Source organism: Rhinolophus sinicus, chromosome 14, assembly GCF_057876585.1.
Source record: "Rhinolophus sinicus isolate RSI-liver-muscle chromosome 14, RSI-T2T, whole genome shotgun sequence".
Classification (NCBI taxonomy): Eukaryota; Metazoa; Chordata; class Mammalia; order Chiroptera; family Rhinolophidae; genus Rhinolophus; species Rhinolophus sinicus.
In genome coordinates, this window is record NC_142514.1 from 55,979,835 (window position 1) to 55,997,770 (window position 17,936).

At 36.3% G+C, this 17,936-nt stretch overlaps 1 protein-coding gene across 1 annotated transcript; it reads right to left on the bottom strand.

The window, feature by feature from the left end:
- Nucleotides 1-1,437: 1,437 nt before the first annotated feature.
- Nucleotides 1,438-17,008, bottom strand: ASB17 (ankyrin repeat and SOCS box containing 17). Its single transcript, XM_019743762.3, has 3 exons — nucleotides 16,611-17,008; nucleotides 3,717-3,996; nucleotides 1,438-1,644 (listed from the first exon to the last, which is right to left on the bottom strand). The coding sequence occupies exons 1-3, from the start codon at nucleotides 17,006-17,008 to the stop codon at nucleotides 1,438-1,440; spliced, it is 885 nt and encodes a 294-aa protein (XP_019599321.1).
- Between the last annotated feature and the right edge of the window lie 928 nt (nucleotides 17,009-17,936).

A 17,936-nucleotide genomic window follows, 5' to 3' on the forward strand; every position in this document is an offset into this window, starting at 1 on the left:
CCCCAAGTTGAGAAACTCCAGTCTTTTATGATGAGCTTCAAGCAAACCTGCTCAACCTTTTCCCCAGAAGAAGACATTACCTTTATTATACTAGACATTGAGCAAACCTGCCCTCTGTTCAGAGGAGGACACTGTATCTTTCAAGGCTGTTCACTATACAAACATCCTTAAAAAGGGCATCACGAATAAGGCAGGCAGTGCCTCTGCTTTAGGACAGGCAGAAACATGAGAGATCCATGGAGAAGTGTCTCCCAATTCTCTTATTTGTGTTGCAACAGTTTGACCACATAATTATATAGAGAAAAGTAGTACCCTACATATTCAAAACGAAAAGAGCTAAAAAACTGTAGTAGAACACATTCTAATTTTTTTAAAAGGTAAGTTTCTTTGTAACAAAAGAGCATACAGATTTATCTGATAATATTTCCATTTTGATGTAATGTTGGATCAAACTTATTCTTTTCTTTCTTTGCATCAAAATGCATATAATTTGGGGGTCGGTGAAAGTGGTCAAAAGATACAAACTTCCAGTTGTAAAATAAGTCCTGGGGATGTAATGTACAGCATGGTGACTACAGTTAATACTGTATTGTATACTTGAAAGTTGTTAAGAGAGTAGATCTTAAAAATCATTTTGCATTATATACATCTTTCATTTTGTGGTGATCATTTTGCAATGTATACAATTTGTGGTAATCATTTTGCAATATATACAAACCTTTCGAATAATTATGCTGTACACCAGGAACTAATACAATGTTATATGCCAGTCATATCTGAGAAAAATACTACTGGGCTAGTGTTTAGCGGTATCACATACCAAAACACCAAAGCTCCATATTGTAACTTTAGTCTAGTTATTTTAAAATATAATCCATTTCTGTCCTCCTACTCAGGACCCCTACCCTTTTGTTGACTAACTATTCATCTTGTATTATTTGCGACCATGGCTGCTACAGAATTATAAGTTCTTCTCAAGGAGGGGATCACATCTTAATTTCCTTGATTATTCCCTACTACCAAGCTCAATATTTTATTTGCAAAATAACTCAGTAAATAAATATTTGTTAATATATCTGCATTAATATAAAATAATGTTTACCTAGCTTACAATATACTAATAATAAGAGCTTCAGAGTGCAGAACATTAATATGACCAAAATATCTGCAAGTAACAAGAATACTCTAAGGCAGACGTACTAAAGAATGTACTAAATGGGTAAATATAAAAAACAACATGCATATATTTTTTCCACTGTATAGAAAGGTAATGGGCAGAGCCATATGTTGATTTAAAATGGATTCATTTAGGATGTCATGTGAAAATATATTTGTTAATGGAATATTTAATGCAATAAATATTTGCATGAAGTTAGTTTATTAACTTCTAAGCCATACAATGGTGAGCATCCTTAAAGAACTCAGGAAAAACATGTATTAACTTTCTAAATTCAGGTAGTTCTGTAGACGAACAGGAATTGGAAGTGAAAATATTCCGTTTGGGAGCACATTGTTGGTCAGTAATTGAGCTCTGATGGTTATTCTGCAAAGATGTAATAGTTCACATGGATCTTTGTATCTTGTTGAAGGAATGTAGTCCAACCAATTTGAAATTATTGGGCGTCTTCCTAAACTTAGCTGCGTCTGAGGAAAAGGAAATATTTTAATTTTGTAATGTTAATCATTGGATTAGTTCAAGTTATTAAAAATGCATGAAATAGATCTTAAATTTATATAACTTATAATATTCTTTTCACTCACATGGAAGTGCTTTTTATTCCCATCTTATTCTCACAATGATATAAAGTTTAGTATGTCTAAGGACACAAACATTTTTTTACAACTGTGAATCTATATGTTTTTAATTTTAGATGGATCATATACTTATGTTTTATCAGCTTCTTCTAGAGTAGTGTTGTCAATATGGATATACACTGAAATTATCTAGGCAACTTTACAATATGTCAGTGCCGTGGTTCTACTTCAGAAATTCTGATTTAGTTGGTCTGAGGTTGGGCACAGAAAACATAAAGCCACAAAGTTCCCTCAAGCGATTCCAATCATTATAGAGTACAAGTTAATATGTGCTGCTAAGCCATGAGAAGACCTGACAGGAGGCCTACCCATATGAAAAGATAACTCTTAAAGTTTCAATTAAGGTACCCTTTTAAAAATTTAATTCTAGAAGCCAAATGTTATTAGGTTAACTTAGTGATAAAAGACAGTGCTGTATTACAAAGGCATTTCTCTAGTGGAGCCTATACTCTACAAACTATATGACACTTTCCCTTAAATGATATATAATTTTTCATTTATTTAATAATCAGCTACTTAAAGAATATTTAGTATGTACTCAGACTGAACTCTGCTTGGGATAATTGCTCAAGTACACAAAATAGACATAGTCTGTGATGACAGAACTGTGGTCAAGAGGTAAAGATATCCAATATGTGTTTACAATTAAATATATATGTTGCAATGGGGGAAACTACTAAGAAGTGTGGAAATGCAAAGGAGGGGCATTTAAAGTTCTTTAAGCCAGTTTTTATGCCTTCTTTTACCATTGCTCAATGCTTCTTTACTTTAGATTATTAAACTGCAATTGATTAGAACCTAGCTGTAAAGTTTTTGCCCCTCAGGCAGGTGATTTTGATCAACTTACTATCCTAGTACTTTTCTATTCTCATTGTGCCTCAGGAATAACATTCATGGAACTGGTCAAGAAATGATATGTTCTGTAATCATTGTGCAAGATTAACATTGGACAGGAACAAGCAAGTTACTGAAGATGCAGACATTTTTATTATTATTATTTAAAAAAATTGATCGCCAAAATTTGACCAATTTGCTCTCCTAACAGTTGTCCCAGGCATGGTTGGTTGATATGCACTGTTGAGACTTAAATAAATTAAAAAGACAAAGCAGAGTTATATCTTTAAGGAATTTGTTTCTGAAGTCACACATTTAAAGATAAGGGAAACTGCTAGAACCCTTGGTAATTTGACTGGTTTAAATTTATAAGAGTAGCTTTCATTCCCTTAAGCAGACTTATTTCTTACCGCTACGAGACATGATACAATTTGATGCTGAAACTTGCAGTTCATTTTGACAGGGTAAACATGCCATCCATATGGTTGATTTTTTTTCTCTAAACTTGGTATATTCCAAAAATCTTATCAAGCAGAAGCTCTCCACATTTCTGAGGGATAGCTATTTTTAACTGAACAAATAAGCCTTTATTTATATTTTTATGCTTTAGATTATTTTGAGATTTTAAAAAGAAAAATCTGTGTCTTGGTGCGTGATTGTATTTGTGAGAAGAAATGCAACTCTCATTTAAAAATATTCTACTGGAAAAGAGGTCTGTTAAAAATTTTAATGTGTTTTTAAGAGACATAGAAATCCTAATAAATACAGGTTATTATGTAATTAGAACATAATAATAACATTGATCTACTTAGTAACTACTAAAATAAACTATAAATCTAGCTTTTGTAATTCTCTCTTATTTAGAACACATAAAATTTTGAAATAAGGACTAATGTTTGAGATAATTTGGATTTTGTCTATTTTTAATTTATAAGCATATACTCAATTATTAATTTTTCAATGGATATAATCCATAGATTAAAAGTTAACTTTATTCTTGCCTCACAATTTTATCTTAAATTTGATCAATATTTGAGCCCAAACCCAAAGAACAATAGTTTGCTTACCTCTATTTCCCTGATTGAAATGACAGAAAGCACTCTGGAACATAGTACTAAACATGTTTTGGCGTCTTCCTGGATGTCTACCAATTCATGATCAACCATTATTCTCACTCTTGAAGGGTAGAGTAATATTGTTAACACAATGTTGATAGGGTTTCTTTCTCTTTCTAAGATTCCATATTGCAGGATTATTTTTAAGATGTTGGATTGCCTTGTCTGAGCTACGTAAAGTAGAGGTGTGATTCCACTTAGTGAGCTTGGACAATATACTGGTGTGAAAGTTCTGTGAATCAAACAAATAAACAGATCATCATTGAATATACAATTAAGAAATGCATTAAGCACTTTGTCTTAGCAGTAATAGGAAAATAATGGTATTCTCTTAATTTTTAATGTAACTTTACCTTTATATATATAATATGTCTTAAAAAGAGTTTTTCACTTTGTGAATCTAGACCAAACTGAAGGGTAAAAAAAAAATAAGAAAACTACTACACATTTAAACCCCCTTTATACTTATAAGAACAAACAAAAAAGATTTTTCAATGTGTGGAAAGTGTTTACTTTTAGTAATAGCAATTCTGTTTCTCACTTGAGAAATCCATTCTGATTAGAACAAATATTATAAAACTGATGTAGCGCTGGAAAATCTAAAATGGAAAAGGAAGAAAGGTTTTTTTTTATTTCACTTTATTAATGGAACAGAATTGTATGACCATTTTGATATATCTTTGTTTTCGTTCTTGATCATATATCAGAGGTGAGCTTGAATTGAGTTTGAATATTGGATGAAAAGGAATAAGTGCAACTACTTTAATTCTATTTTTCCACTTTAATAAAATTAGAATTGATATTTGTAGATTTAAGAAATTGAACTTATGATGAGGGCCATTTCAGGCCCGTCAAGGGCAGAATTTCATTTTCTTGCTTCAGGAAGGTTTTTTTTTTTTTTTTTTTAAGATTTTATTGGGGAAGGGGAACAGGACTTTATTGGGGAACAGTGTTCCAGGCCTTTTTTTTTTTTTCCCCAAGATAAGTTTTTGTCCTTTCAGTCTTAGTTGTGGAGGACGCAGCTCAGCTCCAGGTCCAGTTGCCTTTTTTCTAGTTGCAGGGGGCACAGCCCACCATCCCTTGTGGGACTGGAGGAGTTGAACCAGCAACCTTGAGGTTGAGAGCCCACTGGCCCATGTGGGTACTATACTAAGTACCAGAGAAGCAGAGATGAAAGATCTAGTTCTTGATGTTAAGATGCTTATTCTAGTCTAGTAAGGGAAACAGACAAGTAATTCAATAAATACAATGCAATGTTATGATTGCTATGATAGAAGCATGGTTGGGGTACACCAAAAGCACTGAGGAGGGGTACTTAATTCTATTAGACTAATTGAACCGGCAGCCTTCGGAGTTAGGAGCATGGAGCTCTAACCGCCTGAGCCACCGGGCCCGCCCTTCAGGAAGGTTTTGAGAGTTCTCTGAAATCTTTTTTTTTCCTGGTGTGCTATGTGACGCTGGACTTGAAAATGTATCTTCCCTTATGACAGAAATGAAAATTTTATTTTTCTAATTTTATGTAGTCCTTGCAATAGTTTCATTTAATAGACATTTATGTTTGCTGTTGAATTGGTCTCTATATGTAGATAGGACATGGTAGAACCCACCACAGAGGAGTTTATATTATCAAACCCTGATTTAGCCAAGTAAATATGGCTTTTAGGACTGAAAGAGAATTCTTATCTCCATAATTCTCTTGATTGGTCTAATAAAAAACTAATATATCTGAATAACAGCATACAAACTGTAAATACTGGTTTTGGATAACAAAGTAAGGAAAGCATTATTCAAAAAGAGAAACTTTAAGGCTCCGTATACTTAATTAAGATTGGAGACAATATGGTGTAATGCTATAAACAATGGAGATTTAAGGGTTCTGGGTTCTAGGTTTTGGATCTCCTAACTAGCTGGTATTCTGTTGGGTAAGTCAGACTCTTTGAGCGTCAGTGTCCTCATGCATTTAGGTGTTCATTTGTTCATTCATTGATTAACTAATTTATTTAACACGTGTTTGTCCAGCCTATACTAAGTACCAGAGAAGCAGAGATGAAAGATCTAGTTCTTGATGTTAAGATGCTTATTCTAGTCTAGTAAGGGAAACAGACAAGTAATTCAATAAATACAATGCAATGTTATGATTGCTATGATAGAAGCATGGTTGGGGTACACCAAAAGCACTGAGGAGTACTTAATTCTATTAGACTAATCATTGCTATAGATTATCTGGAGCTAAGACTTGAAAGATTTGTAGGTGTTTGCCAATAAAAATGTTGGGAATAATGCTCCATTTACAAACATAGACTGACACTGAAGGATTGTTATTCCTGAACTAGCTTTATAAAATTAATGTTTTGCATTAGATAAGCCCTCTGGTTGAAGTGTGTTTGGGGGTTCTAGAGACCTCCCTTGTGGTGATTCCCTTGTCAGAAGCTCCAAAAAGTACAGTTTGAAAATCACTAGACCAACTACTTTATCTCAAAATCTTCATCAAGCTCTGAAATGACAAGATTTTGTGATTTAAAAAAAAATAACAGGATGGTATAGTGCAGAGCTGCATTTTAGAAATTAAGAAATGGGTTTTTGTCATAATTCTGCCTGTGGTACTATACATATCCTTGTGTACACTCTCTCCTAAAATCTTCTCCAAATCATTTATACTGGACATCTCATATTTGTCACAGATACTTCCAACATATCCAAAATTGAACCCCTAAATACTTTTTTTTGCACTCTCTATCCTGCTAATTGGTATTCACTTTCTCAAACCACCACTACACTCAACTCTTTCACAATTATTGTATTTGTGTATGTTGTTTTCCTCCCTTTCAATCCTGGGGCAAGTCTTGTTCATCATATAAGACCTTGTCTAACAAACTCTTTTGTGAAGTCTTCTTTCATTACCTGACCTTCCTCTTACTTCTCATGGTACTTTGTGCATACCTCCATTAAGCCCTTATCATCTTTCATTTTCTCATCTTCAAAATAAATGGTCAACCAAGATGAACTATAAAAATTTAAGCTTCAGGGGCAGCCGGGTGGCTCAGTTGGTTAGAAGCACGAGCTCTCAACAACAAGGTTTCCGGTTCATTTCTCACATGGGATGGTGGGCTGCGCCCCCTGCAACTAAAGATAGAAAATGACGACTGGACTTGGAGCTGAGCTGCGCCCTCCACAACTGGATTGAAGGACTACAACTTGGAGCTGATGGGCCCTAGAGAAACACACTGTTCCCCAATGGAAAAAAAAAATATATATATATATATTACTTCAAAAGAGCAATAACTTTTGTCTGTTTAGTCCACTGTTATATTCCTGAATGCCCAGAACAATGCTTATTCCATAGTAGACACATATTTGTTAATTGATTTTTTACCATTATTTTGAATATATATATATTCCTGAAATTTATTCTGTAGCTTTCAGGACTAATAAGATTTTTAGTGAAGTACAATCATTTAAAATTTTCAGAAGCAATCTATTCATCTTACTAATTCATAAGATGATATTTAATTTAAGAATCTTGTAAGTATGGGAATTCAGGGGACTTAGGGGACAAAAAATACCACAAGTGGCCCTTGTTAAGATTTAGAGATAGTTGATTTTAAGATTGGCATTACTTTTAGTAGATATTTTGAACCAAAAATGTTGAAAACGTAACTAAAACTCAAATAGGTATAAAATGAGATTTCGAAGTCTAATCTGTAACCAAATGACATATGATTAATCCTCATGTTTAAAGAGCATGTTACTGTAAACCAAAATTTGCTTAATTTGTACTGACAGTTAATTATAGCAGTACTTATATGGATGGAGTGAGACAAGCAAAGCAGGAATCAGTTTTTAAATGTGAGGTTAATGAACTGAACCCTCTGTATCTGAAAACCTGTCATTTATGCTTATGAAATGGGACATAATATTTCCATATAGACATGCAGAGAATGATTTAGTTTTGTAGCTATAATAATTCTCAATTTTTCTAGTATGTTTCCTTTGGTTTCTAGCTGCTAAATTCAATAGATGTTTCTCCATAATAAGTTTATCTTTGATATTTAACATAGTCAACTTTCTTTTTTTTAAACATATATTTAAAAAATTGTTCAATTATAGTTAACATACAATATTATATTAGTTTCAGATGTATGACATAGTGATTAAACATTTATATAACTTACAAGGTAATCACTTGATAAATCTAGTACCCATCTGACACTATATGTAGTTATTACAATATTATTGACTATATTCCTTATGCTATACCTTGCATCCCCATGACTATTTTGAAACTACCAATTTGTACCTCTTAATCCCCCTACCCTTCTCACTGAGCCCCCCAAATCCCCTCTCATCTAGTAACCATCAATTTGTTGTCTGTATCTATGAGTCTGTTTGTATTTTGTTCATTTATTTTGTTCTTTAGATTCCACAATATAGGTGAAATCGTATGGCATTTATCTTTCTCTGACTTACTCCATTCAGCACAATACCTCTAGGTCCATCCATGTTGTTCCAGATGGAAAGATTTTGTTCTTTTTATGGCTGAGTAATATTTCATTGTATATATGTACTACGTCTTCTTTATCCATTCATTCACTGGTGGGTACCGAAGCTGCCTCCGTATCTTGGCCATTGTAAATAATGCTGCACTGAACATATGGATGCACATGTCCCTTTGAAGTAGTGCTTTGTGTTTCTTCAGATAAATACCCAGAAGTGGGATTCCTGGGTTCTTCTTTGTCTCTTGTTATAGCCTTTGTTTTAAAATCTATTTTGTCTGGTATAAGTATTGCTACCATAACTTTTTTGTTTGTTTGTTTCTATTTTCATGAAATATCTTTTTCCATACTGTTACTTTATGTCTGTGCATGTCTTTCAATCTGAAGTGAATCTCTTGTAGGCAGCATATGTACGGGTCTTGTTTTCTTATCTCTTCAGCCTTCCTGTGTCTTTTCCTTGGAGTGTTTAAATCATTTACATTGAAAGTAATTGTTGATAGATATGTAGTTATTGCCATTTTACTATTCATGTTTTTGATTTTTTTTTTTCCTTCTTCTTCTTCAAGAAGTCCCTTGAACATGTCTTGTAATACTGTTTTGGTGGTGATGAAGTCCTTTAGTTTTTTCCTGTCTGGAAAGATATCTGTCCTTTAATTCTAAATGATTGCTTTGCTGGGTAGAGTAGTCTTGGTTGTAGAACCTTGCTTTTCATCACTTTGAATATTTTGTGCCAGTCCCTTCTGGCCTGCAAAGTTTGTGTTGAGAAATCAGCTAACAGTCTATGGAAGCTCCCTTGTAGATAACTAATTGCCCTTTTCTTGCTGTTTTCAAGATTTTTCGTTTTGTCTTTAACCTTTGGAATTTTAATTACAGTATGTCTTGGTGTGGGCCTCTGTGGTTTCATCTTGTTTGGGACTCTCTGCACTTCCTGGGCTTGTATGTCTCTTTCCTTCACCAGGTTAGGGAAATTTTCCATCATTATTTCTTCAAATGGGTTTTCAATTCCTTGCTCTCTTCTTCTTCTGGTACCCCAATCATATGAATGTTGGTGCACTTAATTTTGTCCCAGAGGCCCCTAAACTATCTTCATTTTTTTTTCTGTTTTGATTGTTTTCTCTTACCTTATCTTCCAAATCTCTGATTTGATCATCTACTTCATCTAATCTGTTGATTCCCTCTAATGTAGTCTTTATTTCAGTTACTGTATTCTTCACTTCTGACTGGTTGGTTCTTTTTTATGTTTTCTGTCTCCATTTTTGTTTCCTATTACTTTGTTGAAGTTCTCCCTGAGATCATTGAGCATCCTTATAACCAGTGTATTATAACCTGCATCCTTATAACCTGCATCTGGTATATTGCCTACCTTTATTTTGTTTAGTTCTTTTTCTGGAGCTTTGTACTGTTTTTTTTCTTTTTTTTTTTTTTTTCATTTGGGACATGTTTCTTTGTTTTCTTATTTTGGAACTGCCTCCCTGTGTTTGTTTCTACGTGTTATGTGGAGCTGCTATGTCTCCCAGTCTTAGTAGAATGGCCTTATATAATCTGTGTCCTGTGGGGCCCAGTGATGCATTCTGTCTTGTCACCTGAGCCAGGTGCTGCAGATGTGTCTCTTGTGTGGGTTGTATGTGCCCTCCTGTGTAGTTGAGACTTGGTTGCTGTCAATGGAAGGGTTTGACTTTGGGTTGATTGTTTGTGAGGACTGGCCATGACTACAGTAGAGAAGCTGTTATGCAAGGGCTGATCCTACGGAGCAGAATTCACTTCAGCAGGTCTCTGGTTTCTGTCCAGTCTGCCCTTTGGGTGTTTCATCCTGAGGACGGCTGGGTGGTGCTTTGGCTCGGTCCAAAGCAGGCCACTGGGTGTATCAGCCTAGGGCTTCCTTGGAGTGGCCCTGCCACAGGCCAAGTTCAGCTGCAGGCTTTGCCCTGCATAGGACCACCTGGAGTGAGCCACAAAAAAATATGCAGATGGCTGACACCCATGCTGGGCTTGGAGGTGTCTGAGAGAGGCTAAGTTGTGAACTGAGGCCTACTGCTGCTTACAGGGTTGAGGCCTACAGGCTTGGGGCTGCTTAGCAAGGTGTACAGGGCATGCCGAGACCAGATGTTGTTTGTTTGGGGTTTGTGAGCCTTTGAGAGATTTTAGAAAAGTCCTCAGCAAGAGCCAAGACATGCTGTTTGTATGGAAAAGGCACTGGAAGCTGCTTCAGTGGGCCCACAAATTGGGTGGGGCTGGGACTCAGGGTCTCATCATGGCAGGGCGAATGCTGTTAGCCAGGTTGATGGAAACTCGTGTATGGTGCCCATCTAAGTCAGCTTGTTGGGAGAGGAGAGGGTTCAACAAAAGAACAATAGCTTCTGTCAGCACTTCTGTCTGGGGATGGTTGCCCCTCCAGCCCTCGCCCTGAAGCCATTTCCTCCCCATATGTCCCTGGTGCCTTTCAATCTGCTGCCCTAGTGCTGGAGCTCTGAACAAGTTAGTCTGCCAGTGAGTAAATCCATGTGCAACCTTGTTTAAGAGAAGCACCTGGGACTCCAGCCACCCTCCGTCTCACCCAGTCACAATCTCCGCTGGTTTTCACAGCCAGAAGTTGTGGGGACCTCTCTTCCCGGCACTGGGCAGGGGAGCCTTGAGGGCGGAGACCCCTCTTTCCTCAAGGGAGGCCCTCCACAGCTGAGATATTCCTCCTGATTTTTAGCTGCCACACTTAGGTGTAGGACCAGCTCATTCCTCACCTCTGCCCCTCATATCAGTCTTGTGGTGGCTTCTTGTGGTATGTTTTTAGTTGTATGACTTCTGTTCAGCTAGGCTTCAGATGGTCCCCAATGATGGTTGTTCTGTAGTTTAGTTATAATTTTGATGTGGTCATGAGAGGAAGCAAGCACAGCATTTACCTACTTTGCCATCTTGACTGGAAAAAATCGTAGTTGACTTTCTTGAAATCATGTTTTCTTTTGACTCAGTGAGATTATTCTCCCTAAGTTATGCATCTATCTCCTTGACTATTCCTTCTCAACTCTCTGTCACTGGTTCCTGTTCTCTGCCCTCAACATCTAATAAAGTAGATGTGGCCTTTTGACTAATTTTCATTTGACTAATTGTTCCCAGGCAATTTCATCTATGCCATAACTTCAACAACTGTCTATTAATTTAGTCAACAAATACTTATTGAATGCATACTGTATGCCAGCACTGTTTTGGATGCTTGGGATAGATGGGTTAACAAAACCAGGATTTTTCCTGTTTTGATTTTATTGTACTGTGATTTGCCGAAAATAAGACCTAACCGGAAAATAAACCCTAGTATGATTTTTCAGGATGACATCTCCTGAACATAAGCCCTAATGCATCTTTTGGAGCAAAAATTATTTTAAGACGTGGTCTTATTTTCAGGGAAACACGGTAGTGAGGGGTAACAGGCAATAGAGAATGAACATAGCCAAAAAACAAATTTTATAATATGTTAGGTGGTTTGATAAGTGTTGTGGGAAAAAAACAAGTAGAACAGGATAAGAAATATGGAAGTGGTGAAGGGTGCAGTGAAGGCATTTTCCAATTTTAAGTAGGGTGATAGGAGAGGGCATAACTGAAAGGTGTCATTTGGATAAAGAAGGGGATGAAGAAGTTAGCTATTTGTATATATAAGGACCCTAAGGCAGGAGATTGTATCTGGAGTGGTGAAGGAAGAATAATGGAGCCAGTTTCTCAAAGAGTGAAAAGGATGAGAATAGTACGAAATGAGGACAGAGGTAATGCATTGTCATATCATATAGAGCCTTGCTGATCACTGTAAGAACTTCATCTTTTATTTTAAATGGAATAGAGGAGCCATTGGAGATTTTGAGTAGAAAAGCAACATGACCTTACCTCTGTTGAGAATTTGTTATGGGATAGAAGGAGGGAAATAACTAGGCTTGGTAGAGGATGATAACAATGGAGGTGGTCATAGCCTGTATATTGTTTGAGGGTAGAACAAATATATCCTGATAGATATGTTGTGAAATGTGAGAGAAAGAGAGACAGCAAGGATAACACTACATATCTAGCCACCTACTGCGTATTTCTACCTGGATAGCCATTAGGTAATGCAAACTCATATGCCCAAAACTGACTTATTGTAATAATCTTGATAGGTTTGTGGCATGACCATTTTGGTCGGCTGGATAATGGTGTTTCAGTAAGGCAAAAGAGACTTTGCAGATCTTGAAATGGGAGACTATCCAGATGGGCCCAAGGTAATCACAGGAATCTTTATAATAAGTGTCAGAGAATGAGGAAGTATAGCCAGTGAAGGAGATGTGACTTTACAGTGTTGGCTTTGAAGATGAAGGAAGAGACCATGAACCAAGGATTTAGGTGGCCTCTAGAAACTGACAAAGGCATGAAAACATATTCTCTCCTAGAGCTTCCAGAAGAAATCAGCCCTGCTGACACCTTGATTTTAGCCCTGTAGCCTCATTTCAGACTTCTGACCTTCAGAACTATAACATAATAAATTTGTGTTGTTTTAAGCCACTACATTTTTGATAATTTGTTACAGCAGCAACAGGAAACTAATACAACCACCAATCAGCCTCAAAATTAAAAAATCTGAAGATTAACTCTTCTCTCTCTTCGCTTCTCTACTTCTAATTACTCGCTATGTCATGTTATTCTATGTAATAATAGCTCTCCGTTCCCCTACTGCTATTGTTTTGAAGTCCTCTTTATAATTTACCTGGATTGTTGTGATATCAAAGTATCGCTAGAGGTTTGGGTCAGGGGAAATAGTGATGGGGTGGGATTAGTTCTTCCCCCAAAACTATTATAATTACACATATAATTTAAGTTAGTACATTGTGCCTGCTATGCAAATTCAGCTTCAAGCACATCCTCTAACCACATCCCCCTTTTCAATCTTGTGCTTTCCCCAACTCTTCTTATACAGAAATTCTGGAGTTGCCATTGTACCTGGAGTGTTTGAGCAGTCCACTAACTGATTACCCTGCCTCTGGCCTAACCTCCCTTCCACAATCCAGTCTTCAAATGGGAGCTGATAAATCTTTTCGTACTACAAGTCTGACCTTCACTGGTTGGGCATCACGCATGGTGTAGATTGCAAATTCCTTAATATATTTGGTCTACAAAGTCCTTTAAGGTTTGGCTTCTAGCTTCATCTCTCACTACTCCCTGATTCCCATCTCACTCTAGCAATTGCTGAACTGCCTGTAGCCACTGGATGCAACATGTGTGTTTTTCCCTTGGCTTTCCTCATCTTCCTTCTGCCTAGATTGCATTTCTTCAAGGTATAGACTGGGAAAACTCCTTTCATCTTTTAAAAATCAATTTAAGGCATTGCATTTTTCAGAGAGCTTTCCTGAATACCTGCTCCTTTTCAATAGTGTTGACAATGTCCTCTGTTCTCTCTACCTGGACTTGCTTCTATTTTTGAACTTATAGTGTGATTATAATTTTTTTATGGCTCACTTACTAGTTTGTAAGCTCTCCAAAATGAGGAAACATGTCTATTTTGTTTTCATATTCCCAAAAAATAACACAGTGCCTGGCACTTAGAAGATGCTTATTAAATGTTTGTTATTTTATCCGAATGATATCATCTTTGTTTAACCACTTAAAGTCTGTCATACATTGTCATTTAGATGTTTATTGCAGGTTTGTTGTAAAAATGAACAAACTTAAGTTCCTTTCCCTCATTAATTCTGTCTCCTCCAGGGACCTATTTAGACACCTCATTTTTAAAACGGGAAATTATCAAATGAGTGTGTAGAGGGGAGGGTGACCAAAGAATAGTGCTGCTATAGAAATAAAGAACAATGTATAGTAGGAAACTTAAGGTATTCATTATGGGGTAATAATAGCTGTGTTCAAATATTTGTGAGGTTTTTGTGTAGGAGACAGAATAAGTAGACTTTGTTTTCTATAGCTCTGGGGGCAGAGTTGGAGAAATGGATACAAAATTCACTATGAGGAAGAAGACTATAATGATGTTACATAAAATTTTGCCTTTTCATTCAGCACAGTCTTGATTGAGCACTTGCTATGAATCTGTGTAGTTCTGGGAACTGAGGATTCAATGTTGAAGAAGTAAAGGTTCCTCCTCTCATGGAACTTACTTTTAGCAAGAGTAGATTGAGAACAAACAATGAAAAAAAAAAAAAAAAAGAACAGCAGCAAATAAACAGACAGTGATCAGTGCTGCACAGAGATTTAAAATAGAGTGCTATAGTAATGGTGGCGTGACTTTCTTAGATGGTGTGACCAGGGATGGCTTCTCTGAAATGACATTTATACTCTGATCCAGCTGATAAAAAGGAGTTAGTCATGGAAGAACTAAGTGAAGAGATTTTCAGTCAAAGAGAAGGCCTTCAGGCAGGAAGTAACTTGATAGTCAAGAAACAGAAAGGTCTATGTGGTTGGAGTATAGTGTTCAAGGGGGAGAGTGACATGAGATTGAATTGGGGGGATATAGTGAGGGGCCAGATCACGTAGGACTTCTAAAAGATGGGTATTGAAAATTACGTCAGAAAATTATGGAGGATTTTAAGCATGAGTAATATGACCTAGTTTCCATTTTTATAAGGTCACTGCTCAAGCTTCTGAGTACTGATTATAGAGGTTCAGAGGGGAGAGTGGAAGCGGGAATACTCTTAAAGGAGTCTATCGCAGTTGTCTAGGCAAGTTGTCCATTTGTCTTAAGTTCGAGAGGCACTGTGGAAATGTCAGGCAGGCAGCCTATTAAAGGAAGCATCTGGAGCTCGGGAGAGGTCAGGGCTGGAGATAAAGATTTGGGAGTTTGGCATATGTGTAATATTTAAAGTCATGAGACTGAGTAAACTCTTTGAGGGGAAGTGTAGGGCTAGGTCCTTGGGCAACAGAATGGTTTATCTCAGGAAACAGTTAACTCACTTCTACTGAGGTTGTTCAAGTAGAGACCAGATGGGCCGCAACCAGGGATGCTTTACATGGGGTTGCTGCCTGGGGCAAGTTTGCTGAGGAATTCTTAGGTTCCACCTGAAGCTAAAATTCTATGATTCTGAAAGACCCAAGTGATGTTGCAGTATGTAGAATTGGCCTGTAATATGTTTTACCTCATGGATGCGTCTAAGTCCAAATTTGTTAACTTTAAAACTGTCACTCAAGACAGATGTCAGTGGTACTCTGTCATGTCATACTGCGTGTTTCTCTTTCATTTTTCTTCTTTTCAGTTTTGCCCTCCATTTTATTTATTTTTTGATCCTCTCTTCTCCTGTTTTACTCCATTTTTCTTTTTAGTGGGACTACCAGGGATACACATGCACAGTACTTAACCCAGCCAGTGACACTCCGTGTTAGAAGCTGCTGATCTCTGCTTTTGTTACAAATATCATGGTCCTTAAAACAACTAAAAAGTGCTATTTGGGGTTTTTTATTTATTGCTATCCCAGACCACAGCTATCAGTTCCTGTACTTGGGTGAGCATTAAGGAAAGCAACCCAGTGGTTCTCCAATATCACAGTGATGATCAAGAAAACAGCTCTGCTTCAGACAGAATCTAAATTGGTTTAGCCTTTAACTGATCTTATCTGTCTTGTTTTTCGTTGCATACATGCTTTTGTCATTGTGCCCAGTGTAGTGTGTCACACATAGCAAGGTGATGGAGAAAGAAATACTTTGTTGAAGGGATGAACAAATGTGCATCTAACCAAACTAATACCTAAAACTAAAGAGTAAATTGGTGTTAGTGCAAACTAAGTAACTTTAGAATCTGTATTATGGACTCTACAAAGAGCTCACATTGGAGATTTTATTTTCACAAGACTTTGGGTAATATTCATTAGCTAGATGGACATGTTCAGACTGTGAAAGTTTGGTTCTATTACGGACTGAAGCAGGTATTTGACTTTTAATGTGCTCAATTCTGGGGAATTGGGAGTCAAATGTATCATTGTTTAACATACGAAAAGGGAATGATTATGTTTAATAAGTATTGCATATTCTTTGAAAATAAATTTATATGCACATATAGATAGACATTCTCAGTATTCTCAAAAAGAAGAGGTCACAGCATTGCACAAAACAATGTATTTGTCTACTTAGAGAAATCTAAGTTGTATAACATTGCATTACCTTCAGCACTAACATATAAGCTTTATAGAGCAACACCACTAGTGATTTATTGGTACATAATAATGTACATACAGGTGAAAAAAACTATTGAATAAATAATGAAGGAGTGAACAAATGAATGAGCTTTCAAGTCAGGATTCCTTACCCATCTATAACATTTTACATATTCATTTTAGAAAAAAGAAGTAGTATAATCTCCTAAAGAGATATTTTCTCCTTTTATGGTAAAAACATATGAGATTATTACCTCCATATCAGTGCCAGGTTACAACTTCTGTCTTGAACGTAGTCTTTTGTCTTCTTGAGAAGCAATTCCACAAAGTCAGGATTACCTTTTCTGGCAAACACCCAGTACAGAATTGTATTCACACATATGTCAGTAAATTCAAGATTAAAATTTAGCTCAAAACGGTATCCTGATTTTTCCACAAATGCAATATAATCTGTGAGTAGTATGTCAAACCCATCCAAGTCGACATACCTCAGGATTTTTGCCAGTGTTCTGTAAATCCTAGGTTCATAACAGTGATAGCCCCACTGACCCAAAAACTGCAAGGATGGTCTTTTAACAATTTTGTCAACAAGATTGCAGAATATATTGCTTCTTGGACAAATCTCACGACGTGGTTTAGAAGCTTTACTCATTGCTACTTAAGGTAACGCTATAGAACCAAAATCATAGGAAATCATACTGTGATCTTTCAGTTACATATTTTGATAATGTGGTAGGCTTTATTCCACAAACAGGAAGTGCCCTTTAAACTGTGGCCAGAAAGAAACATCATATGACATATTACTATAAAGTACTGGATGACATCACAATACATGGAGATCTGTCATCAGCATAGGTCACAAATCTGGGATATTATATGCAACTGGTGACATTTGAGAGATATATATGGGACAGACATGGCATGTGTGAAAATGAAGATATAATATTCTTAACTTTGTAAGATCTCAGCTCAAGCTAGTATGTATGTTTATCAAATGCTGTCAGCACAGTCTGTACATTAGACAAAATAATATTAGTAATCAGACTCAGTATTCCTTTAGGCTATCATGTACACAGAGATAATGATAACTGGAGTGAGACAGTCCAGGTACTGTCGTTCTCATGGTCTGTGTGAATACTGCATGTTCTCACTTAACACTCAGAGGGTATTTCCCATATTATAGTGGAGGAAACTGAGGCTTAGCTAGGTAATGTAACCTGCCAATAGGCACTGTATGAATTCTGAGAGAGAAAAGATGGCATACAACATGAAACAAAATTTGAGAACTTTGTTTTAGAATTTTAAATTTTATAGAGATTATTCCTCTATAAATCAGGCAGAACATACACAGTTTGGGCTCTAAAGGTACTTCAAGTTTGATATGGTATCCTTGCTCCAGTAAAGTAAAGGGGAAATATGTTATGCTGGTTTTATCCTCATTTAGTAGTTTATGCTTCAGCCACCTTTCTATGAAATTTAACACCTTGGTTGTATTTATTAGCAATTTAAAAGGTACTGAAATGTTTTCTTTTTTCCTTTTGCATATTTTTTTCTTTAAATCACATAATTGATGTCTCTTT